Source organism: Ahaetulla prasina, chromosome 3 (genome assembly GCF_028640845.1).
Source record: "Ahaetulla prasina isolate Xishuangbanna chromosome 3, ASM2864084v1, whole genome shotgun sequence".
Classification (NCBI taxonomy): Eukaryota; Metazoa; Chordata; class Lepidosauria; order Squamata; family Colubridae; genus Ahaetulla; species Ahaetulla prasina.
In genome coordinates, this window is record NC_080541.1 from 25,608,444 (window position 1) to 25,635,325 (window position 26,882).

The 26,882-nt window shown below is 39.6% G+C and overlaps 1 protein-coding gene across 1 annotated transcript in view; it reads left to right on the forward strand.

The window, feature by feature from the left end:
* The window catches only part of CSMD3 (CUB and Sushi multiple domains 3), a 782,898-nt gene that overhangs the window by 670,670 nt on the left and 85,346 nt on the right, over nucleotides 1–26,882 (forward strand). Inside the window, exons 52-55 of the mRNA XM_058175006.1 lie at nucleotides 4,724–4,918; nucleotides 6,497–6,670; nucleotides 18,256–18,429; nucleotides 19,942–20,115. Of these exons, the coding sequence (XP_058030989.1) occupies nucleotides 4,724–4,918; nucleotides 6,497–6,670; nucleotides 18,256–18,429; nucleotides 19,942–20,115 (717 nt within the window). The remainder of the gene's footprint in view (nucleotides 1–4,723; nucleotides 4,919–6,496; nucleotides 6,671–18,255; nucleotides 18,430–19,941; nucleotides 20,116–26,882) is intronic.

The window sequence follows — 26,882 nt, forward strand, 5'->3', positions numbered from 1 at the left end:
GATCACTCTCTTCTTCGCCTGGACTTTCTGACCGCCATTCACCACCGCAGGGAGACGGAGCCGACACGTTGGTTCCGTCCCAGGCGCCTGATGGACCCGGATGGGTTCCGGACGGAGCTTGGGCCATTTCCTGAGGTCTGGCTCACGGCTCGGCCGAGGAACTTGTTGCGGCCTGGGAACGGGCCGGGCGGGGCCTTAGACCGAGTCGTGCCTTTGCGGCCTCTGACCCGGCGCAGGGCCCAACCGCCCTTGGTTCTCCGAGGAGCTGAGGGGATGAAGCGCCGGAGAAGACGCCTAGAGAGTTCCTGGAGGTCTAGCCGTTCGAGCTGATCGGACACTAGTGAAGTCCTATACTAGGACTTACCTAGTGGCATTGAGGAAGCGAGGCGTAGCTACGCCTCCTCATTGCATCGGCAGATAACCGCCCGGCCGCCCTGTTTGGTGACTCGCTCCCTCCTTCATCAGGGGCGGGATGACCCGTTGCAGGGACGTGCTGAGGAGTTTAACGGTTATCTATACGATAAAATCGTTCAGCTTCGGGATGGTCTGGACCAAGATTGCGTGATGCGGGTGAGACGCCTGAGGGTGGTCTTGGCGACATTATTTGGGATGAGTTTGACCCTGTGGCTCCGAGGACATGGACAGGTTGCTGGGTAGGTTGAATGCCACCACGTGTTTACTGGACCCGTGCCCTCCTGGCTGGTGCTGGCCACTCGGGAGGTGACACGAGGCTGGCTCAGGCGATTACGATCGCTTCTTTGGTGGAGGTGTCTTCCGGCCGCCTTGAAAGAGGCGGTGGTGAGGCCCCTCCTAAGAAGCCTTCCTGGACCCGGCTGTTTTAGGTAATTATCGTCCGGTCTCCAACCTTCGCTTTGCGGCGAAGGTTGTAGAGAGTATGGTGGCACATCAGCTTCCCTTGCTCCTGGATGAAACTGTCTAGCTAGACCCGTTCCAGGCCGGTTTCCGACCCGGTTACAGCACGGAGCGGCTTTGGTCGCGTTGGTAGATGATCTCTGGAGGGCCAGGGATAGGGTTGTTCCTCTGCCCTGGTCCTATTAGACCTCTCAGCGGCTTTCGATACCATCGACCATGGTATCCCGCTGCGCCGGTTGGGGGGATTGGGAGTGGGAGGCACCGTTTATCGGTGGTTCTCCCCCTATCTCTCTGACCGGCCGCAGTCGGTGTTGACAGGGGGGCAGAGGTCGTCCCCGAGGCGCCTCACTTGTGGGGTGCCGCAGGGGTCGATCTCTCGCCTTCTGTTAACATCTACATGAAACCGCTGGGTGAGATCATCAGTGGTTTCGTGTGAAGTATCAGCTGTATGCGGATGATACTCAGCTGTACTTTTCACACCGAACCACCCCAACGGTTATCAAGTGCTGTCCCGGTGTCTGGAGGCCGTCGGGTCTGGATGGGGAGAAACAGGCTCAAGCTCAATCCCGCCAAGACAGAGTGGCTGTGGATGCGGCATCCCGGTACAGTCAGCTAAATCCGCGGCTGACCATCGGTGGCGAGTCATTGGCCCCGATGGAGAGGGTCCGCAACTTAGGCGCCCTCCTGGATGAGCGGCTGTCTCTAGAAGATCATTTGACGGCCGTCTCCAGGAGAGCGTTCTACCAGGTTCGCCTGGTACGCCAGTTGCGCCTTTCTGGACCGGGATGCCTATGCACGGTCACTCACGCACTCGTGACGTCTCGCCTGGATTACTGCAATGCTCTCTACATGGGGCTTCCCTTGAGGGGCATCCGGAGGCTACAGTTAGTCAGAATGCAGCTGCGCGGGTGATAGATGGAGCCCTCGTGGCTCCCATATGACACCTATCCTCGCAGACTGCACTGGCTTCCTGTGGCCTTCGGGTGCGCTTCAAGGTTTTGGTGACCACCTTTAAAGCGCTCCATGGCATTGGGCGGGTTATTTACGGGACCGCCTACTGCGACCGAATACCTCCCACCGTCCGTGCGCTCTCACAGAGAGGGTCTCCTCAGGGTGCCGTCAGCGAGGCAATGTCGTCTGGCGGCGCCCAGGAAGGGCCTTCTCTGTGGGGCTCCCACCCTCTGGAGCGATCTACCCCGGACTTCGTCAGCTTCGGACCTTGGACCTTCCGCTGGCTTAAAACATACTTATTTAATTGTGCAGGACTGAGCTAGATTTTAAATTTTGGGTTTTAAATTGGGTTTTATTTCTATTTTTAATTGGACGGGCTTTAGAATAAGTTTTTTAAATGTTTTATATTGTATTTATATTCTATTTATCTGTTTTTAGTGCCTGTAAACCGCCCTGAGTCCTTGGGAGATAGGGCGGTATATAAATACGATTAAATAAATAAATAAATAAATAAATGACAGATATTCATTTTTCTGATAGAAAGAGTAATTATGGATAGATCCTAGTGATACGATTCTGCTGATATTTAGCAGTCAAAAGTTAAATCAGGAATTCTCATTTTAAAATATGAATCTTCTTTAATCCTTTTAAATGTTCACCTGAAGTTGAAATAATTTATAGCAAATCCAATCCCTATACAGTACAAATTTATCACTGAAATCTTTTCTTTCTTGTATTAGGCCCATACAATGCAATACTTTTATTCTTTAGACTTTTCACCTCTACCTTTTCAGGTTTTCAACATTTCCACAACTTTCTCCAAATATCACTTTATTTTTCTGTCCTTCCTATTGACCCAATTTTATTAGGTCATAAATTTATTTTTAATTGGACGGGCTTTAGAATAAGTTTTTAAATGTTCACCTGAAGTTGAAATAATTTATAGCAAATCCAATCCCTATACAGTACAAATTTATCACTGAAATCTTTTCTTTCTTGTATTAGGCCCATACAATGCAATACTTTTATTCTTTAGACTTTTCACCTCTACCTTTTCAGGTTTTCAACATTTCCACAACTTTCTCCAAATATCACTTTATTTTTGATGCTTGCAATGTCCTGGAGTCATGTGATTGCCTTTCTGGACCGGGATGCCTATCACGGTTACTCACGCACTCGTGACGTCTCGCCTGGATTACTGCAATGCTCTCTACATGGGGCTCCCCTTGAGGGGCATCCGGAGGCTACAGTTAGTCAGAATGCAGCTGCGCGGGTGATAGATGGAGCCCTCGTGGCTCCCATATGACACCTATCCTGCGCAGACTGCACTGGCTTCCTGTGGCCTTCGGGTGCGCTTCAAGGTTTTGGTGACCACCTTTAAAGCGCTCCATGGCATTGGGCGGGTTATTCTGGGACCGCCTACTGCGACGAATACCTCCCACCGTCCGTGCGCTCTCACAGAGGGTCTCCTCAGGGTGCCGTCAGCGAGGCAATGTCGTCTGGCGGCGCCCAGGAAGGGCCTTCTCTGTGGGGCTCCCCTTGAGGGGCATCCGGAGGCTACAGTTAGTCAGAATGCAGCTGCGCGGGTGATAGATGGAGCCCTCGTGGCTCCCATATGACACCTATCCTCGCAGACTGCACTGGCTTCCTGTGGCCTTCGGGTGCGCTTCAAGGTTTTGGTGACCACCTTTAAAGCGCTCCATGGCATTGGGCGGGTTATTCTGGGACCGCCTACTGCGACGAATACCTCCCACCGTCCGTGCGCTCTCACAGAGGGTCTCCTCAGGGTGCCGTCAGCGAGGCAATGTCGTCTGGCGGCGCCCAGGAAGGGCCTTCTCTGTGGGGCTCCCCTTGAGGGGCATCCGGAGGCTACAGTTAGTCAGAATGCAGCTGCGCGGGTGATAGATGGAGCCCTCGTGGCTCCCATATGACACCTATCCTGCGCAGACTGCACTGGCTTCCTGTGGCCTTCGGGTGCGCTTCAAGGTTTTGGTGACCACCTTTAAAGCGCTCCATGGCATTGGGCGGGTTATTTACGGGACCGCCTACTGCGACGAATACCTCCCACCGTCCGTGCGCTCTCACAGAGAGGGTCTCCTCAGGGTGCCGTCAGCGAGGCAATGTCGTCTGGCGGCGCCCAGGAAGGGCCTTCTCTGTGGGGCTCCCACCCTCTGGAGCGATCTACCCCGGACTTCGTCAGCTTCGGACCTTGGACCTTCCGCTGGGCTTAAAACATACTTATTTAATTGTGCAGGACTGAGCTAGATTTTAAATTTTGGGTTTTAAATTGGGTTTTATTTCTATTTTTAATTGGACGGGCTTTAGAATAAGTTTTTTAAATGTTTTATATTGTATTTATATTCTATTTATCTGTTTTTAGTGCCTGTAAACCGCCCTGAGTCCCTTGGGAGATAGGGCGGTATATAAATACGATTAAATAAATAAATAAATAAATAAATGACAGATATTCATTTTTCTGATAGAAAGAGTAATTATGGATAGATCCTAGTGATACGATTCTGCTGATATTTAGCAGTCAAAAGTTAAATCAGGAATTCTCATTTTAAAATATGAATATCCTGCTTCAAGATGTACAATAATCATCTGAATTCCAGAAATGTTTATATAAGGAACATATTCTTGATCAAATAAATGAACATGTTTAAGCTCTAACATGTGGTCCACTAATTATTTTGAGCAATAAAACAAACTTTCTCTGTAGCCAAAAAATGTTAAACTGAAACAAAACCAGAATTAGCTACAGTCTACAGATTACTATGCAATGGTTTAATTTCTGAATTAAGATTAAGTTTCATGTCCTAATACATAAACTGATATCAAGGATTGACGGTGTGAAGCTCTCAAAATATATTCCTTTTTTTTAAATTTCCATGTCAAGTTGTTACCTGCCCAAGCATTAATTCATTCACCCTGGAACATGGAAGGTGGCGAATAGTGAATGGTTCTCACTACGAGTACAAAACAAAAGTCGTTTTTAGCTGTGATCCTGGCTACCATGGATTGGGACCAGAATCCATTGAATGTCTTGCTAACGGAACTTGGAGCTGGAGAAACGAGAGGCCATACTGCCAAAGTAAGTATTCTACTATTAGTTATTCATATTCAAATCCAAAATGCATCTTCACCAGCAATTAACATCCAGATAGGCAGAGATTAACACCAAGATTAATACTAGACCAACAATTAAGAAGAACAGGGAGTCCTCAACTTATAATAGTTCATTTAGTGGCACCAAAAAAGGGATTTATGAACATTTTTCATACTTACAAATGTTGCAGCATCCCATGGTCACCTGATCACAATCCAGACACTTTGCAACTGACTTTTATTTTTGATGCTTGCAATGTCCTGGAGTCATGTGATTGCCTTTCTGGGAAGCAACTTAGCAATTGTGCTACTAACTTAAGAACTGCAAAGATTTAACAACTGTGCAAGAAAGGTTGTAAAATGGGCCAAAATTAATTCAGCAACTGTTTTAGCAACATAAATTTTGGCTCAATTGTGGTCAGAAGTCAAAGACTTCCTATAAACAATACCCCAATCAAGGACTCAGACAAACAAGCTAACAGTAAACAGCCCAATCAAGGAACCCCCCAAAAAACTAGTATTGACTACTAGTATATCAATAGAGAATAAGCCCCATTCCCGTCTCTTACTGATGATGTTATCTAGTTTGGTAGTGACATGTCTGCAAGAAAACAGCCAAGCTCAGAGAGCACCAAGGACCTCACTGTTCAACCCTGAACTACAAATATTATCCTCTGGTGGTATTCATATTCAACTATCTCCAGATCCTTATTGATCCTTATATTCAATAGTCATTTAATTCCAGCATACTTGTGTTCGTCTTGAAGACCAGCAAACTGAATCTTATAATCCTTTTTCAATATGGAAGATTTTTCATATGAGCATAATAAGCCTGTTATCCTCATCCTGGCATTACCTCTGGGGAAAAATCCCATGGACTGTATCAGTAAAACGTTTAACTACACAAGAATATCATTGAAGCCTCCATAAAGCCAACATAATCATTTGATGCTCATAGCTTTAAAATGAAACACATTCACCAGTTTTATTCTTTGTGTAGTTTCAGACCTATCGGTAGTCACAGAATCAATTTTATTTCATTGCAGTGTTGTTTTCTGTCACTTTACCTACACACCAGTTGTGGGTTTCAAATTTTTTTGCTACCAGTTCTGTGACTGTGCCTTGGTGGGTGTGGCATGGCTTGGTGGGCTTGGCTTGGTGGGCGTATCAGGGGAAGGATACTGTAAAATCTCCATTCCCACCCTACTCCAGGGGAAGGTTACTGCAAAAATCACCATTTCCTCCCGATCAGCTGGGAATTGGGAGGCAGAGAATAGATGGTGGCGGGGCCAGTCAGAATTTTTACTATCAGTTCTCCAAACTACTCAAAATTTCTGCTACCGGTTCCCCAGAACTGGTCAGAACCTGCTGAAACCCACCTCTGTTTAAAATACACTTCAGATTAAAGATATTTTTTTTTCAAGTGGATCTAATCCTCACCAGTCCTAAAGGTTTTAACATTATTATTGTCATTGCTGCTTTTTTAAAATTTATTTTTAATTTATTTTGCTGCTGGTGTGACTGCAACATATATTGCAAATATGTATATTTCTTCTTTTCAAAGTTATTTCCTGTGGAGAACTTCCTACACCTCCAAATGGGAATAAAATTGGAACTCAGATTACATATGGCTCGACTGCTATCTTTACTTGTGACCTAGGATTCATGCTGGTTGGCTCAGCGGTAAGAGAATGTCTCTCTTCTGGACTATGGAGTGGAACTGAAACAAGATGCTTAGGTAAGGAAACACACTGGATATATTTTCTTTAAAAAACATTGGCTATATTTTAGTATCTCATGTAACTTCCTTATAAAAATTCTGACTTGAATACTACTTTTTCCAAGGCATTTGTTTCCCTTTCAATGCTGAGTCTCTCGGATTTGTGAACATGTGACAGATGAATCAACCTCAATGAGTGATGCTATTATTAATTAAAGTTAAAGTACACCATCCATATAAGGGATGCGGTGGCTTAGTGGGTAAGAGACGCTGGGCTTGTCGATTGAAAGGTTGGCAGTTCAGCGGTTCGAATCCCTAGTGCTGCATTACGGGGCGAGCTCCCATTACTTGTCCCAGCTTCTGCCAACCTAGCAGTTCAAAAGCACGTAAATAATGCAAATAGAAAAATAGGGACCACCTTTGGTGGGAAGGTAACAGTGTTCCGTGCGCCTTTGGCACTAAGTCGTGATGGCCACATGACCACGCAGATGTCTTTGGACAGGGCTGGCTCTTCGGCTTTGATACGGAGATGAGCACCACCCCCTAGAGTCATGAACTACTAGCACGTATGTGCAAGGAGAACTTTTACCTTTACTTTTACACCATCCATTTATCCTATGGTAAAATAATTACCATAGGGCATCTTACAGATGGCCAGAGACCAAGCTGTAATTTTTTTGGATCAAGAATGTGTTTTTTTAATTATTATTCATTTTTATTTATTTATCCAGTATATTTTGAGTGGGAAAAACCCACTTTCTTCACTGGACATTATTTTCTAAATCAGTTTTACAACCATGGTTTGGCCATTTTTAGTTTTAAAATTACATAGGACTTAAGATTCTTGACTGTTCCTAAATAACTTACCTAGTTTATGTTTTAATTGGCAGTGTTTTGACTTTTCTACGCAAAGCAAAATATGAATCTTCTTTAATCCTTTTAAATGTTCACCTGAAGTTGAAATAAAGTGGTTATACTTCTTAGGTGATATTATCTTTTTCTAGATTGTGTTAAAGACTAAATATCAGTTCCTGATGACCTGCTGGTTTCATGCAGGGTTTGTTCGTTTGCTTGCTTGCTTGCTTTATTTTGTTTTGTTTTTTTAAATGATGATATGAAAGTGTTTGTCTCTGTTTTCTGTTTTTATTGCTATGATATTGTCTGAAAACTTCCTATCATTCAGTCCTGACCCTGCTTTGCTTACTAGACTAGACAAGGCCAGACGGATGCTTCTTTCCCTTAAAGAGAATATTCCAGTACCTGAATAAATCTTAAAGGCTACCTCCTTATTCCTTTAACAGACATATTTAATTATCGCCTAAGGAAGTATTTTATGTAGGAAGATAAACAGGATGCAAAACAAAGTGGATACATTTACTTATTTAGAGATAGAGAGAGAGGAGTTAGAGAGCTACAGAGACGTTCCCTGAAGACGGGCTCCAGCATGAATCCCAAAGCTCAGAAGAAAAAACCACTGGTCCTGGTGACTGACCCAGATTGGATCCTACAACATTTAATTATTTGTCTTAAATGTTTTAACTTTTTGGGGGGTGGGGGAGGGGGAAGCTAAGTGGAACCATTCTATATACCGAATGTCTTTCTGCTGAAATGTTATCAAAAAAGACAGTATTTATGCTATGTAAAAGCTTAATCTTGGGCAACGTTGGCTTCATACTATATATCCATACATACCACACACACACATGCACGAAACCCACACCCTTTATATCTATAAAAATTCCTCAGCTCCTCTTTGTAAGAAGAAACAACATTATTCCGAAGACAGAAAAAAAATAAGGAATGGTAATCTAGAGATATTAAAGGCATCAGATAAGAGAAGGAAACAGAGTTGAAATAATTTATAGCAAATCCAATCCCTATACAGTACAAATTTATCACTGAAATCTTTTCTTTCTTGTATTAGGCCCATACAATGCAATACTTTTTATTCTTTAGACTTTTCACCTCTACCTTTTTCAGGTTTTCAACATTTCCACAACTTTCTCCAAATATCACTTTATTTTTCTGTCCCTTCCTATTGACCCAATTTCTATTAGGTCATATATTTATTTTGCAATTCCGTCTCCACTCATCCTATATGATCCAATACTTCAACTTATTGCTTGCATATCACTTCTTCACATTTGCCGTTCAGACATCATTCATGCAGCATCCATCCACTCCTGGTGCTTTGATGCCTACTTTACTCAATTTCATTTGATTTCTCTCCTGACATACTCCACAATCATATAGTGAAGTGGTCAGAAGCATCCTCTTACGTAACGGCTTGTTGGCCCTTATTCTGTCAAATATTGATTCCTCACAAAAGATTGCATATTGCCAACATTTACCCAGCTTTAAAATTTCTTCCTTTTGCCATTTCCCCCCACCCCACCCCTGTAAACAAGCTACCATCTAAGGTACACAAATGGATTGGTTTGCTGTAGTTTTTTGTGAAATTTTATGTAACTTGCAATCATTCATCCCATTTTGGCTGTCAAACACAACTACCTTGGCCTTTGATACCTTAATTTTCAGACCAATATTCTTCTTTGAATCGTACGCTTTACTGTAGGTCATTCTGGTTCTAGACAGCAACCTAACATCGTCTGAATAGAAACTTGTACGTATAATCACATTTGTAACAATGTTCCTGCTAGAACGGCCAAGCCCAATTTTCCAAACCGCACTGTATTTCCTTCTTTGTTCATATCTAATGTGATTACAAGCATTCTTGATATAATTAGCCACATGCAACCTGTTCTTTTAAACCAATTTTCTGAGGAGTCCAATTATTCTTGTACATTTTTTTTTACCTCCACTGTGTACCACACTTATACCATCCAGCAAGCCTCCTTCAACATATGCAAAACATGCCGTAATTCTATTTACGTTACAGTAGTCTTCAACTTAGATCCACAATCAGGTCCAGAATTTCTGTTGATAAATAAGGCAGTTATTAAATGAGTCATGCCCAATTTTATAACCTTTTTTTGTAAAAGTTGTTAAATGAACCAGGCGGTTGTTAAGTGAATCCAGATTTCCCCTCAGATTTTACTTGTCGAAATGTGGCTGGGAATGTGGGCAAACGGTTGATCACATGAGCCTGGACACTGCAACTATCATAAATATGTAAAATTATAACCATGTGACCGTGGGGAATGCTGTGATGGTCATAAGTACAAGGACTGATTGTAATTCAGTGCCATTGTAACTGAGTGGTTTCTTAAATGAATTATTGACAAGGACTATGTGTGTTATATTTTTTCATACATTTCTGAAGAGCTGATATGTCTTCAAGGCCCCCGTCTGGGATAAACGCATTGTTTTCCAAATTTCGTTTCTTGACAGTAGTTATACTCTTTATCAATTAGAATTCTGCCCAATACTTTCCCGAGTACATCTAACGATCTAATTCCCTTATAGTTTTGATTTTCATTCTTCTGCCTTTTCCATCTGTATAGAGGAACAGTAACACTATTCTTCCAGTGCCTGAGGCAGAGATCCATTGTTTGCACATGAAAACTGTATATACAAAGGATATTTACACGTTCTCCTTTTGAACCTTCAACACCTACAATTTTATTGTTCTGCAGCATTCTGGTGTGTGTGTCTGTGTGTCTGTGTGTCTGTGTGTGTATGTCAGACCTGGAAGCCAATTTTTACAATTGGGCCTTCAGGTCTGCAACATTTTCTACTGTGGGAAATTGGGAGTGGGGATTGTATAGAGTATGGGTGATATATAGTCAAAATAACATTCTTTTCTCAGAGAGTCAAGGCCACAGGCCCTACAGCTGCGATGAGGTGACTGGGAGGTATCTTCAGTTTTGGATGGTGCCTAATTGGATCATGTGATGGACATGTGGCTTCTGGGCAGGGACTTGAACTTTCTTTTGGGTGGGGATAAACTGGAAGCTTTCAGATTCAGGTTTTCCAAGAAGTGCCAATATGACATCTTCAATAAAATGAAACTTTAAGGAAATTCAAGCCTCAGAGGGTTTTTTCGTTGGGGGTGTTACTTAGAACCCTGATGTTGTGTGTATATGCATAAGCCTGTGCCTTTTAGGCAGATTTTTTTTTTTTTTTACTCCTGGGGACTACCAAGATAAGTCCTTGGCAAGATTTTGGAAATAGTTTGCCATTGCCTCCTTTTTGAGGCTAAGAGAGATGGACTGGCTCAAGATTACATGGCCAGATTTATGGCTAAAGTAGGAATAGAACATTGTCCTTAGTTGCAAGCCTGATTTTTTAACCTTTACACCAAAGGGGATCTTTCACTTTTATTCCCTTACAAACCCCTTACAATCCCTAAAATCCTCCTCCAACATTTCCTCACTTGACTTTTGAATAATGTATCTTTTTTTAAAAAATCCTTTAAATCTGCAAGGATCTCATTTTTTAGCTTCTTAATCCATTCCCCAAACAATTTTTATTTCATCAAAATTCTTCTCATTTTCTCGCTCTTTTAATCTTTAGTGTTCCTTGCTCTTTCTGGTGATATTCTTTGCACTTAACTTTTTTCCTTGTGTATACATTATGCATTATATTTCTTTCAAACTCATTTTTTTTCAGCATCATTCTCTTAAATGCATTTTTCCTCAGCCACCTTTCCACATTTGTTCTGTCAATCATTCTTTCTCATTCTTTCCATTACTGTAACTCCATATACTATTATGCCGTAATGTAATATAATTTTTTAAACTCTATTTCAAGACGTTTCCATATGCTTTCCTTAAAGTATCCTTCCCATTCATTCTTTTGGCACAATCTATCTTCCAATTCTTTAAAAAATTGCATCAGCCATTATTTTTCTGCCTACAATTCTTTTCATTTCTTTCACTTCAATTTTTCCCCTCAAAATTTCTTTATGATATATATCATATTCAGCATTAGTTATCATATGTGCACCCTTCACTAATTTTATCAAGCTTTCATCATGAACACTCAAACCATTCATGCTTTTAGATTTATATAATTTCTTTGCTATATTTTTGTAAATAAATTTATGTCTAAGCCACATATTCAGAATGAAGAGACTTATTTCTAAAGAAATCTCCACAAGCCACAATTTTCATCAGATGGATGGAGGGATGGAGGGATGGATGGGTAGGTAGGTAGGTAGGTAGGTGGGTAGGTAGATATATACTGTATTTTTTAGAGTATAAGACACACCTTTTTCCCCAAAAAAAGAATGAAAATCTGGGTGCATCTTATACTCCGAATGTAGCCCATGCAGCTTCTCAAATGGAGGTTTCAGAGGCTGAAAGAAGCTTCAGAAAAGAAGCCCCCAAACAGAGATTCAGAGTCTTTTTTTTCTGAAGTTCTGTTTTGGAGGCTTTCAGAGGCAGAGCAAAGTTTTTTCTGAAACAGAGTTTCAGAGAGAGAAAAAAAAAAGCAAAAAAAAAAGAGCAAGGCACAGAGCTCCCAACCAAGGAACCTGTTGCTAAAATTCACTTTTGGGAGCAGCTGATTGGGGGTATTCAGGGAGGCCAATCCACCTGCCAATCAGCATTTTTCTTATTTTCCTCCCCAAAAACTAAGGTGTGTCTTATACTCCGGTGCATTTTATACTCTGATAAATATGGTAGATAGATAGATGATAGATAGATAGATAGATAGATAGATAGATAGATAGATAGATAGATGATAGATAAGTTCTCATAATTCATTATCATCATTGTTACCATATATTGCAATGTCCAGGTAGTCCTTGACCTATGATCATAATTGAGATGGTTGATAAATGAATTTTGTCCCATTTTATAACTTTTCTTTCCGCAGTTGTTAACTAAAACACTGCAGTTGTTAAGTTAGTAACACATTTGTTAAGTGAATCTGGCTTTCCCATTGACTTTGCTTGTCAGAAGGTCACAAAAGTTGATCACATGACCCACGGATAAAGCAACCGTCATAAATATGAGTCAGATGCCAAGCATTTGAATCTTGATCACATGACTACGGGGATGTTGCAATGGTCATAAGTGTGAAAAACTGTCATAAGTCATTTTTCCCCAATGCTGTAAGTTCAAATAGTCACTAAATGAACTGTTGTAACTCGAGGATTACCTGTACCTATCACCAATCTATGGATTCCTGATTCCATATGCACCTCCCCCAAAAAAGACATTCATATGTCTTTCTGACATACATTTTAGTTCTTTCTTTCAGGATTAACTCTGCACATTGACTTTAATGCATTTATTCGTCAACATCATTCCTCAAGAACAGACTAGCTTCATTCAGACCTATTTCCTATTTTTCCTTCCTCCTAGTTTCACAAACATGCAACACATCTATTTTTCTGTCATTTCATTTCATTTGTGAAATCACGCTCCTTTTGGAGTTACCTCTTTTGCATACCAGGAAGCAATCTTGATGATGCCCTTCTACTTAGGGATATATTGATTGAGGGTCTAGGTGTGTGTGTGGGGGGAGACGAAAATCCTAACTTGTCAGTAAGCTGAAGCTGTTTCTCTATCATAGTTCTCAGATGAAATTCTTGAAATGTAATCAGAATCTCGCCGAGAAAGATGACATTTTCATTGTTATCTTTTCATGTATCTTTTTTCCTGCATTATGCGGTAAAAGTTGAGATTAACCAGGGAATCATGAAAATATGAAGAATCTGCCAGAACTTGTAATTATAACTAAGGAATTTATGGCTAATACACAAGATAAAAATCTACTGCTATTATTACATAAACCGTATTAATGCGTACTTTTTTTCTATCGAAGCAACCTGGTCTACCCAAATATGGGAGGGAGCATACTGCTTCCTTTCACCTTTCAGCCCCAATCCAGAAGCCCTCACAGGCAGTCGGTTTCACAACAAACTATTTTGTGTTACATATATATTTACTGATAAAGAAATAAAGGGAGACTAGTATAGATCTATTTCAAGCTGTTTAGCTCTCAAAAGCTAGTCATGCCCTTCTGGGATTTGAACCTGGCTTTGCTTGCATATTAGGCAGATGTATTAACCTCTAGTATAGATCTAGACTAGTCTCCCTTTATTTCTTTGTCAGTAAATATAAATTTAACACCATATATATAGCACACACACACACACACACACACACACACACACACACACACACACACACTGTATACATACACACAGAGAGAGACCTCAAACCTAATGTATACTAATACTTCTATTGAGTAGTGTCGATTTTTGTCAAAATCACGTCAATTTTTTTACAAAAAGAAGAAAACACGAGGGCCAGTGGGGTAAAATAAATAAAGTGTTTGACTGGTACTGGGGTGAGCCAATATTTACTCCATCTTCAGCCATGGAAATTAATTGGGTAATTTAGGCAACTCAGTTGCCTAACAACTATTGTTGTGAAGAAAAATAGGAAAGAGTAATACATATGTTACCTTGAACTCCTGAATAAAATCTGGAATGTAATTCTAATATACAAATTAAATCATGAGAACTGAAGTACCTCATCTTTCTTTGACCAAACCTCTCATCCTCAGAAGCACAAACGGCACTTCACCAAGAATCAAAAGTTCTTCACTCTATTGATTCATCAAGCATTTGCTAACTGGTAAACAGACAGAAAGTCTCCAGTTATATACAGGGACTGATAGAATTTTTATGACAGGTCTGCTGATGAAGCATTATCTTTTTGTCCAAACATCCTCACAGAGTTACTGTGGGGATAAAACTGGGAAAGAAGTATTATGCATGAAAAATGTGGAATATACAGGTGCCCTTGTTTAGATATTGTCTGTCAACCCTGAAGTTGACTGAACTGTGGCCATTTTCTTTTTTGTAGTTTCTAGGGAGGTTTCTTTTCTCACTGCTTCGGGGTTGACACAGCCTGGAGCAAAGGGGCCAGGGAGCCAGGTGTAGAGATTAGCTGGGGTGTTGTAGCCTAAATAAAATTCTTTCCCCTGGGAATCAAGGACGTTTGTGCAGGTGTCTGCAGAATGGAGTTTGAGGTCATCTAGCAACTGGGCTGTATGTTGATTGGACCATGTCACTGATACTCTGGGGGGAAGGGCCAGAAATATGCCAATTTGATATGTACTAATAAAGAACATTCTTTGAGGAACTTGCTTGCCTTCGGAGTTTCTATTGAACTGGGAATGTGTTACTTGGAACCCTGACATTGTCTTGTTTAGCAACTGTTGAGAGTTACAATGGTGATGAAAAAAGTAACTTTATGACAAGTCCTCAGATTTATCATCCAGCTTTGCTTGACAACCAAGTTGCCAGTCTCCAAATGAGGACTACTTGTCCATCTAACAAATGAATGAAGATATGTGTCTTTCTTTCTTTCTTTCTTTCTTTCTTTCTTTCTTTCTTTCTTTCTTTCTTTCTTTCGTTTGTTATTATTTGTATCCTGCATTTATTACTTTTACAAATAAGTGAAGATGGTAGACATATCCAACACATCTTTCTCCTTCTATTTTCCTCACAACAACAAACCTGTGAAATGGGTTGGGCTGAGAGAGACCAATTTGCCCGAAGACTGGTCCCCTAAGGCAGGACTTGAACTCACAGTCTCCCGATTAAGCCTGGTGCCTTAACCACTAAACCAAACTGGCTCAAATAAAACAAACATTGCATTAGAATGTTTTATCTATCCATCTAAGGAGAAAATGTGCATTATACTGTATATCCAAAAATGAATGAAGGAAAAAATAATAAAATGCTATTGAATATTTATTAATTCATCTACCCCAAAAATATTTCTATATGTTGCTAATTTAACAAGTAGAATCGGTCTACATTATGTTAGAAATCAAGCCATTGTACAAATTCTCTTTGGTAGGGAAAAAATTGTAGTTGTGTGTGTGTGTGTGTGTGTGTGTGTGTGTTTGTGGATAGATAGATGATACATACATATTAGGAGTAAGAGAAGCTGCAGAAGTACCACACCATGAATGAGGAACTACAGTGTGTGTGGAAAGTAATAGCTAAAATAGTCCCATCTCAGCACTGCTATCCTAAGATCCAAGAGGTTCAGTAGTTCCTTGGAATAACATCAGAGATCTCTGTCCAAAACAGTGCAGTGCTAGGAACAAGAAAGATCCAATGTAGAACCCTCAAATTCCCAGAACTTTTGTAGAAAACCCAAGATTGAAAAAGACACCACCTATAGCTCTGAGAAGGTTCGATTTTTTTCTTGGTATTGTAATGCTTTTTCCTGTCTCTTCTTTTTCAGAAACACACACATAAAAATCTGTAGGTCCAAGAAAGATAACCCTTCCCCCATCCCCCCCAAAAAATAATATACAACACTTTTCTCAGCAGTAGTCTACTAATTGAATGACAACCTAAATAAATGCAGAATGTAAAACATTATGGACATTCCATTACTAATAAAAATAAATCTGTGCTGATTGAGAGAAGAAATCATAACTTTTTTGCTCATCTTTTCACTGGGAATTACCATGCAATGTCCTGTTTTATTAATAGTGTATGACAAATGACACAGGAAAGCCAAAATTGGTGATAAATGTGGTATGCTATCTGATGAACAATACAAATAAAACTTGCTTTTTTATTATTTAGGATGGCTGACATAGGTCTCTATTTCATGCAACATTTGGAGGCGATACACCTTTTTGCTAGATTGTGCTTTGTTGCTGCTTCCTGTTGCTGCTTCCTGCAACAAAATGATTACAACTTGCTGTAATATATCACAGTCTTTTTTAAATATAGTACCCAGGCCAGGTGTCAGTAGAGATTGACATTGAATCAATGGATTGAAGTGGATTCTGACCAGGACTTGAGAAAAGTTTTTTTTTCCCTCAAGAAGAAATCAAAAGAGGTGTTTTTTTTGGTTTTGTTTTTTGTTGTTGTTTTATGGACAATAGTTAAATAACCATATCATATTTTCAAACAAGCTCCTTTAAAATTTAGGGCTCATTTTTAGACATGCATTGCAATGGGGTAAGAATTATGTAAACAAAAAAAAGAAAGAAAGAAAAACTGTTGACACGAGGACTAAAAACCACACATGTTTTAGTAGGCTTTTAATATGGCAGGTTTTCTGATGTTCATGCCAGGGTCAAAGAAATATCCTGACACTCTTTATCATAGACATCATTGAAAGAAGAACTTGAAGCACTTGAGGTGGGCTGGGGAATTTGCTCCCACTCACTGAAAAGAAAGGGAATTAAACAACCCACTCTGGGATGGTTACGCATAAAGAGTTACCAATTATCTGTAATATTATCATTGTTAAAATCCCTGTGCATCCTCTTGTTCACAGCATAATGAGACAACCATTGTAGAAGATGAGCTGGGGGTGGGGGGATAGAGTGGTTTCCTTGGAGATGAAATTGACTGTAAATTAGAGCTCTCACATATCGGAAATTGCATTATTTTATTTCCACAATTCATATATCATTTTCTTCCAAAGGAGGTCTGTGCCATCATGCGTTTTAGCACTTACCTAATGAGAACTGAGGTGTGTGTGTCTGTGCAAATGGATTTTCTTAATCTATAGGTGTAATATTGCAGTCCTATCTTTAATGTAGGTGTATTAACTTGAGTTTGTGGGTGAAGTAGTTGAGACAACAGTTAGCATCCATGGTGGGCATTTGTAATACATTTAACTGTAAGTGGCTGGTAAATTGATGGTAAAAAGGTGGATAGATGCCCCCCACTCTACACACACACACAGACACACACAGACACATTTAATAATACATCTAAAATACATGAAGGATAAGTACACTACTCCTGGGATAATTAAAATTGGAGGTAGGTTTGCTCCTCCCACTTCAGATAGAAATGAAGGTTGCAAGAGGAATGGCAATAAAGAGTTTTATATATATATATATATATTTTATATATATATATATATATATATATATATATATATATATATATATATATATATATATATATATATATATATATATATATATATTATTTGCATTTATATCCCGCCCTTCTCCGAAGACTCAGGGCGGCTTACAAGCAATAGTCTTCATCCATTTGTATATTATATACAAAGTCAACTTATTGCCCCCCAACAATCTGGGTCCTCATTTTACTACCTTATAAAGGATGGAAGGCTGAGTCAACTTTGGGCCTGGTGGGACTTGAACCTGCAGTAATTACAAGCAAGTGCTGTTAATAACAGACTGTCTTACCAGTCTGAGCCACCAGAGGCCCTATATATATTTATATTATATATTTCTGTCCTTAATCCAGTTTTGGAGAATTAGTTAAAACATTGACTACTGGTTCAGCAAGGTAAGATTAATTGACATTTAATATGACCAAGGAAGATGTTGAGGTACAGTGTCTGAAATATTTGTGGGAAAATTTGTTTTTTGTCAGTTCTGTGCTATTATGATAAAAAGGCTGCAGAGAGATTGTGAAGAAATAGCTATCTAGTTGACTTTTCATAGATAGCTGTTTAGTTCAAGGTTACTCAATAGCATTAAAATCTATCAGTTCAACCATTTCATTGACTCTCACAATATTTATTCCATGGGAGAAAAGGTAAAATATGAAATACATTATCGAAACAGCAAATACAAAAGAGTAATATTAATCATATTGGTAGAAGAAGAATAATGATGTCCCCATTTTTAACTAATGTTGCATCAATTTTTGTGCTTTATTTTAGCGGGTCATTGTGGAATTCCAGATCTTATCGTTAATGGTCAGGTGATTGGTGAAAATTATGGATATAGAGATACTGTTGTATATCAGTGCAGTCCTGGCTTTCGGCTCATTGGTTCTTCTGTACGGATATGCCAGCAAGATCACAACTGGTCTGGTCAGCTTCCATCCTGTGTGCGTAAGTAACACAACAGAGGTTATCATGTGATTTATGATACCATGTCCTTTGTGATATTTTTCTAAGATGATGAAAGGGATAAAGTTGGAAGAAGAGCTAACAGTTAGGATTCTCTTGCTCAGATAAATTGGGACTATTGTGTCTAGGAAGGACCAGTGTGGAGACAGATTCTCCTGGAGAAAATCTATGCTAAGAGTGGACATTGGCTTCATGGCATATAAAGCCAAGAATTCATAGCCAGAAGAATAGGTTTGCAGCACATTTATATCTCTACAGTATCTTGGAAAAGCAGTGCTACATTGAAAGCCCCCCCAAAAAATCTTAATTTAGAATTCTACAGGATATTATTTTACATATTTTATTTATTAATATTTAGTTTTATAATGAAATCCTTTTAAAATACCATATTTCATATTGCTATAATTTACTATAGAATTCTGGGTACAAATCTTCTTGTATCATGCAATTCAGTACATGTTTGCAGGAACTGGGTATGTCTAGTTTAATGAAAAGAAGGACTAGGGGAGACATGATAGCAGTCTTCCAATATCTCAGGAGTTGCCACAAAGAAGAGGGAATCAAATTATTCTCCAAAGTACCTGAGGGTAGAACAAGAAGCAACGGGTGGAAACTAATCAAGGAGAGAAGCAACCTAGAACTAAGGAGAAATTTCCTGACAGTTAGAACAATTAATAAGTGCCTTCCCTGCAGAAGTTGTGAATGCTCCAACACGGGAAATTTTTAAGAAAATGTTGGATAACCATTTGTCTGAAGTGGTGTAGGGTTTCCTGCCTGGGCAGGGGGTTGGACTAAAAGACCTCCAAGGGGCCTTCCAACTCTTGTTGTTGTTGTTGTTGTTGTTGTTGTTGTTGTTGTTATATCAATAGGTTATCACAAGAGGTTTTTTCCCCTTTTTTCAACCTACCATTAGATTTATTAAACATTACCTTATGGAGTTTAAGTCATACAAAGCAAACATATGTTGTGAATAAAACCTAACCTTTCTTTTCCAGGATATATTCCAACATGCAGCATTAGTAGATATATTTCTAAATTGACTTTTATGACATATTTAATTTAAATGTATTACTGATTCCAAGTATTTCTGGACTGTAAAGAAAATATAAAAGGATTAAGTTACTATTTACTATTTTGCAGATCAGTATGGAGAAAACAAACTTCATTTTTAAAAATAGAATCTACAACAAAATATTCTGTTATCCCATTCATCTGTTCCTTTCTTCTGTCAGTCTTAGCTTTTCTACGATCAGTATTCAGCGTTCTGAAATATAGGGTACACTTACAAGTTAGGACATTAATGAATTGGAAGTAGTAAGGATGTGGGTGTGGACACTGGCAACACCGTTTGTTTTCTTATGCAACACTTTCTCCTTTCTGTACGGGATCACCTGTGTAGTCTCCAAAATATCTCACAAAGTAAGAGATTAATATTGTTAGCTATGTAGTCTAATTATAACAATATTCCTTCTCTTTTTCTTCTTCTGATATTAGCTGTCAGTTGTGGTCATCCAGGGAGCCCAATTTATGGACGAACAAGTGGGAATGGTTTCAATTTCAATGATGTTGTGACATTCTCTTGTAATACTGGTTATGTTATGCAAGGACCAACAAAAGCCCAGTGTCAAGCAAATAGGCAGTGGAGTCAACCACCACCTATATGCAAAGGTAAGGGTTTTGGGAAGTTTGATAGATGAGATATGTCAAAGATAGTATTTTTTAATGAAAGTGGTGGGTACTTTAATGCTAGATTCATTAGATACATCATGGACATATTGTCCATTAGATATATCATGGATTTAAGATACTTTTTATTGGTAACTTACCTTTGTAGGAGTATTTCTGTGTGCAGGTAACAGGCTTTCCACAATGACTGAAGCAGTTAGACAACATCAAATGGAATGGTACTTTGGATATTTTTATTCTTAGTCTTCTGTTCTAATTATTTTTTATTTACAGAAATGTCTGCAGCTAACATGGACATTCAAAATGCTAGCTATGATTCACTAGAGGTCCTTGGTATTCACTGAGCTTGTTTGTTTTCTTGCAGATGTTTCATTACCCAAACCGGGTAACGTTATCAGTGCATAGTGCACTGATAATGTTACCTAATTTGGGTAATGAAATGTCTGCAATAAAACAGCCAAGCTCAGAGAGCACCAAGAAACCCTCATTTCAACCCGGAGCTACATCTATTTTGCTCTAGCACTTTAATTAAGTATTTGATTAATATATACAGATAGTCCTCAATTTATGACCATAATTGAGCCCACCATTTTAACCAACTTGTTAAGTGGCTCACCATTTTTGGTATCAGGCATGTTGTTGTTTTTTGCAACAACCTGGAAATAAGTGCAATTTGCTAACAGAAAAGTTATATACTGTCCCATAATCACGGAGGACTGCAAATGGCTATAAATGCAAGTTGGCTGCCAAGCAGCCAAAATGCATTCATGTGACTATGAAGAGGTGGCCTTCAGAACTTCGAATCTGGGTCATAAGTCAGAGGTGAAATCCAGCAGGTTCTGACAGTTCTGGAGAACCGGTAGTGGAAATTTTGAGTAGTTCGGAGAAATACCATCTCTGGCTGGTCCCAGAGTGGGGTGGGAATGGAGATTTTGCAATATCATTTCCCCAGGAGTGGGGAGGGAATGGGGATTTTGCAGTATCCTTCCCCTGCCACACCCACCAAGCCACACCACATCCACCAAGCCATGCCCACAGAACCGGTAGTAAAAAAAATGGATTTCACCCCTGTCATAAATCCCTACCCCCCACAAACTATCATAACTTCAAATGGTTGTTATGCAGTTAGTTGTAAGCTGAGGACTACCTGTAGTTGGAAAACTATCAGGAAATCCAGGGTCACATGCTAGATTTTAAAATAAAAGTATCACAGCATATTGCCCATGTATTATTGTCAAGAGAACATCATGGACATATTTATGGAATGTCTCAGATTTAAGGAACTTTTTATTGGTAACCTACCTTTGTAGGAGTATTTCTGTATGCGGGTAACAGACTTTCCATGATGACTGAAGCATCAAACAATGTATAAAACCAGGCGCAATGTATTTTGAAATTTGTTTTTCTTAATATATATGCCTTCTCTTTTACAGATTTTGTTTTTGTTTTTGTTTGGAGCTACACAAATTCTGCAGATGTTGTCTTTTTTTTTGTAAAGTTCCCTTTAAAAAAAAACACACCTCTGCATCTTCTGATAAATTAACATTCACACATTTTTTGGAAAAGATAAAAAATTTTGGGGGGGGTCACTGAGCATTAATTTATAATAGTCTAAACTTTATTTTTCTAAAGATCAAAGTTAATATGTGTATTGATTACAATTTCTTTTTGAAAAGCTGAAACATCCAGGAAATTTCATTTGTTTAAAAAGGGGAAATTGAAACAAATGAGTTGCTTTAAAATCAACAGCTTATATCCATTTTCTTTCAACCCAGGTCTTGAACATCCTGAGAAATAAATTGATTAGTATAAAAATTAATCAAAACTGCCTGTTGGCGGCTAGTTAACTTCTTAAATAACTTCAAGCAAGCAGGTCCTTATATGAAAAGTTAAGCTAATTTATTCCCTAATAGTGGGAAATGAAGAAAAAAAAACATACCACAAGTCACACTATGAAAATCACTCAGGAAATTTTTAAAAAGTAATTTTAAACAATCCATACTGAAGTGTGTAGGACTGCCACTTACCTTTTGTTTAGCGTTCCAGCAATTGTTACTGTTGTGTTATGTTTTTATGTTATATAATATATTGTGTTATTTTCTTCTTGTTTTTTTTTTTATTTACATTTCATTTTCATTTCATTTATTTGATTTTTATACCGCCCTTCTCCCGAAGGACTCAGGGCGGTGTACAGGCAAATAAAAACAGACAAGACAATATTCTATAAAATACAACATTAAAAACCTTATTATAATTTGCCTAAAAATTTAAAATATATGAAAATTAAAACCCCGTTTAAAATTAATAATAAAAACTATAAAATCCATAAAATTTAAGCCAGCCCAGCGAATAAAAGATCGTCTTCAGTTCGCGAAAGGTCGAAGGTCAGGTATTTGGCGTAAACCGGGAAGTTCGTTCCAGAGTGTGGAGCCCCACAGAAGGACCTTCCTGGGGCCGCCAGCCGACATTGCTTGGCGGACGGCACCCTGAGAAGTCCCTCTCTGTGAGGCGTGCGGGTCGGTGGGAGGCATATGGTAACAGTAGGCGGTCCCGTAAGTACCCAGGCCCTAAGCCATGGGCGCTTTAAAGGTCATAACCAAAACCTTAAAGTGCACCGAAAGCCACAGGTAGCCAGTGCAGTCTGCGCAGGAGAGGTGTTATGTGGGAGGTGCGACTCTCCCTCTATCACCAGCGCAGCTGCATTCTGGACTAGCTGAAGCCTTGAGTGCACCTTAAGGGGCCCATGTGAGAGCATTACAATAATCAGCGAGAGGTAGCAGTGCGTGAGTGACTGTGCACAAGGCATCCCGATCAAGGAAGGCGCAACTGCGAACCAGGTGGACCTGGTGGAAGGCCCCCTGGAGGCGGCCGTCAAATGGTCTTCAAGCGACAGCCGCTCATCCAGGAGGACACCTAAGTTGCGCACCCTATCCTTTGGGGCCAATAACTCGCCTCCAACAGTCAGCTGCAGCTGCAGCTGACTGAATCGAATGCCGGCATCCACAGCCACTCCGTCTTGGAGGATTGAGCTTGAGCCTGTTTCTCCCCATCCAGACCCGTCGGCTTCCAAACACGGGACAGCACTTCAACAACTTCATTGGGGTGACCTGGGGTGGAGAAGTACAGCTGAGTGTCGTCAGCGTACTGATGGTACTTCACCCCAAAGCCACTGATGATCTCACCCAGCGGCTTCATATAGATGTTGAACAGAAGGCGAGAGAATCGACCCTGTGGCACCCACAAGTGAGGGCCCTCGCGGTCGACCTCCGCCCCTGTCAACACCGTCTGCGACGGTCGGAGAGATGGGAGGAGAACCACCGATAAGCGGTGCCTCCACTCCCAATCCCCCAGCCGGGCGCAGCAGATACCATGGTCGATGGTATCAAAAGCCGCTGAGAGGTCTAATAGGACCAGGGCAGAGGAATATTCCTTCTCTTTTTTTTCTTCTGATATTAGCTGTCAGTTGTGGTCATCCAGGGAGCCCAATTTATGGACGAACAAGTGGGAATGGTTTCAATTTCAATGATGTTGTGACATTCTCTTGTAATACTGGTTATGTTATGCAAGGACCAACAAAAGCCCAGTGTCAAGCAAATAGGCAGTGGAGTCAACCACCACCTATATGCAAAGGTAAGGGTTTTGGGAAGTTTGATCGATGAGATATGTCAAAGATAGTATTTTTTAATGAAAGGGGTGGGTACTTTAATGCTAGATTCATTAGATACATCATGGACATATTGTCCATTAGATATATCATGGATTTAAGATACTTTTTATTGGTAACTTACCTTTGTAGGAGTATTTCTGTGTGCAGGTAACAGGCTTTCCACAATGACTGAAGCAGTTAGACAACATCAAATGGAATGGTACTTTGGATATTTTTATTCTTAGTCTTCTGTTCTAATTATTTTTTATTTACAGAAATATCTGCAGCTAACGTAGACATTCAAAATGCTAGCTATGATTCACTAGAGGTCCTTGGTATTCACTGAGCTTGTTTGTTTTCTTGCAGATGTTTCATTACCCAAACCGGGTAACGTTATCAGTGCATAGTGCACTGATAATGTTACCTAATTTGGGTAATGAAATGTCTGCAATAAAACAGCCAAGCTCAGAGAGCACCAAGAAACCCTCATTTCAACCCGGAGCTACAACTATTTTGCTCTAGCACTTTAATTAAGTATTTGATTAATATATACAGATAGTCCTCAATTTATGACCATAATTGAGCCCACCATTTTAACCAACTTGTTAAGTGGCTCACCATTTTTGGTATCAGGCATGTTTTTTTTTGCAACAACCTGGAAATAAGTGCAATTTGCTAACAGAAAAGTTATATACTGTCCCATAATCACGGAGGACTGCAAATGGCTATAAATGCAAGTTGGCTGTCAAGCAGCCAAAATGCATTCATGTGACTATGAAGAGGTGGCCTTCAGAACTTCGAATCTGGGTCATAAGTCAGAGGTGAAATCCAGCAGGTTCTGATAGTTCTGGAGAACCGGTAGTGGAAATTTTGAGTAGTTCGGAGAAATACCATCTCTGGCTGGTCCCAGAGTGGGGTGGGAATGGAGATTTTGCAATATCATTTCCCCAGGAGTGGGGAAGGAATGGGGATTTTGCAGTATCCTTCCTCTGCCACACCCACCAAGCCACACCACATCCACCAAGCCACGCCCACAGAACCGGTAGTAAAAAAAATGGATTTCACCCCTGTCATAAATCCCTACCCCCCACAAACTATCATAACTTCAAATGGTTGTTATGCAGTTAGTTGTAAGCTGAGGACTACCTGTAGTTGGAAAACTATCAGGAAATCCAGGGTCACATGCTAGATTATAAAATAAAAGTATCACAGCATGTATTATTGTCAAGAGAACATCATGGACATATTTATGGAATGTCTCAGATTTAAGGAACTTTTTATTGGTAACCTACCTTTGTAGGAGTATTTCTGTATGCGGGTAACAGACTTTCCATGATGACTGAAGCATCAAACAATGTATAAAACCAGGCGCAATGTATTTTGAAATTTGTTTTTCTTAATATATATGCCTTCTCTTTTAAAGATTTTGTTTTTGTTTTTGTTTGGAGCTACACAAATTCTGCAGATGTTGTCTTTTTTTTTGTAAAGTTCCCTTTAAAAAAAAACACACCTCTGCATCTTCTGATAAATTAACATTCACACATTTTTTGGAAAAGATAAAAAATTTTGGGGGGGGTCACTGAGCATTAATTTATAATAGTCTAAACTTTATTTTTCTAAAGATCAAAGTTAATATGTGTATTGATTACAATTTCTTTTTGAAAAGCTGAAACATCCAGGAAATTTCATTTGTTTAAAAAGGGGAAATTGAAACAAATGAGTTGCTTTAAAATCAACAGCTTATATCCATTTTCTTTCAACCCAGGTCTTGAACATCCTGAGAAATAAATTGATTAGTATAAAAATTAATCAAAACTGCCTGTTGGCGGCTAGTTAACTTCTTAAATAACTTCAAGCAAGCAGGTCCTTATATGAAAAGTTAAGCTAATTTATTCCCTAATAGTGGGAAATGAAGAAAAAAAAACATAGCAGCAGTCACACTATGAAAATCACTCAGGAAATTTTTAAAAAGTAATTTTAAACAATCCATACTGAAGTGTGTAGGACTGCCACTTACCTTTTGTTTAGCGTTCCAGCAATTGTTACTGTTGTGTTATGTTTTTATGTTATATAATATATTGTGTTATTTTCTTCTTGTTTTTTTTTTTTTATTTACATTTATATCTCGCCCTTCTCCGAAGACTCAGGGCGGCTTACAGTGTGTAAGGCAATAGTCTCATTCTATTTGTATATTTACAAAGTCAACTTATTGCCCCCCCCAACAATCTGGGTCCTCATTTTACCTACCTTATAAAGGATGGAAGGCTGAGTCAACCTTGGACCTGGGGGACTAGAACCTGCAGTAATTGCAGGCAGCTGTGTTTTAATAACAGGCTTCTTACAGCATGAGCCATACTGCGACCCTTGTTATTTTTTCTTAGATGTAAACTTTATATGTTGCTCATCATTATCGTTCTTTATTTTATTATTCATATTCTGGTTTGTGTATGTTTGCAGTATGTTGTAAAGCAAGGGTCTCCAACCTTAGTAACTTTAAGGTTTTTGGACTTCAACTCCCAGAGTTCCTCAGCCAGAAAAGCTGGCTGAGGAACTCTGGGAGTTGAAGTCCACAAGCCTTAAAATTACTAAGGTTGGAGACCCCTGTTATAAAGTTTTCTTTGAGTAGGTGGCTTTGAGTAAGTGGCTTTCTTTCAGTTTTTGTAACCTTGCCTGTAACTCTGGAATTTTCTGAGAGTCCTTATTCCCCATCCAAGTTCTAGCCACAAGTGATCATGCTTAACTTTTTCAAATCGGTCAAGTTGGGATAAGTGCTGGTATATGTCTCCCACTAAAGAACACTTCTTTCTAGCGCGATTCTTTAATCATCCAAGCAGCAAACACCAACGCTATTTATTTATTTATTTCCTATGCTGCCGTGATGAAAATTAGTTAAAAATGAGAAACTGCCCTTACTTAAACGATTTCTCCATACAGAATGATGATGATGGGGAGGAGAAACATGTTTAATGCATGCTTTATAGCTGATGTGATGGATATGGCTGCCACAGAGAAAGCGTAAAACTGTGAAGTTCAGAGTTTGAAATTACTTAGCTGCACCGCTGGTTAGCATGATAGAAATTATTGAATGTGTCGGGGCCGAGCT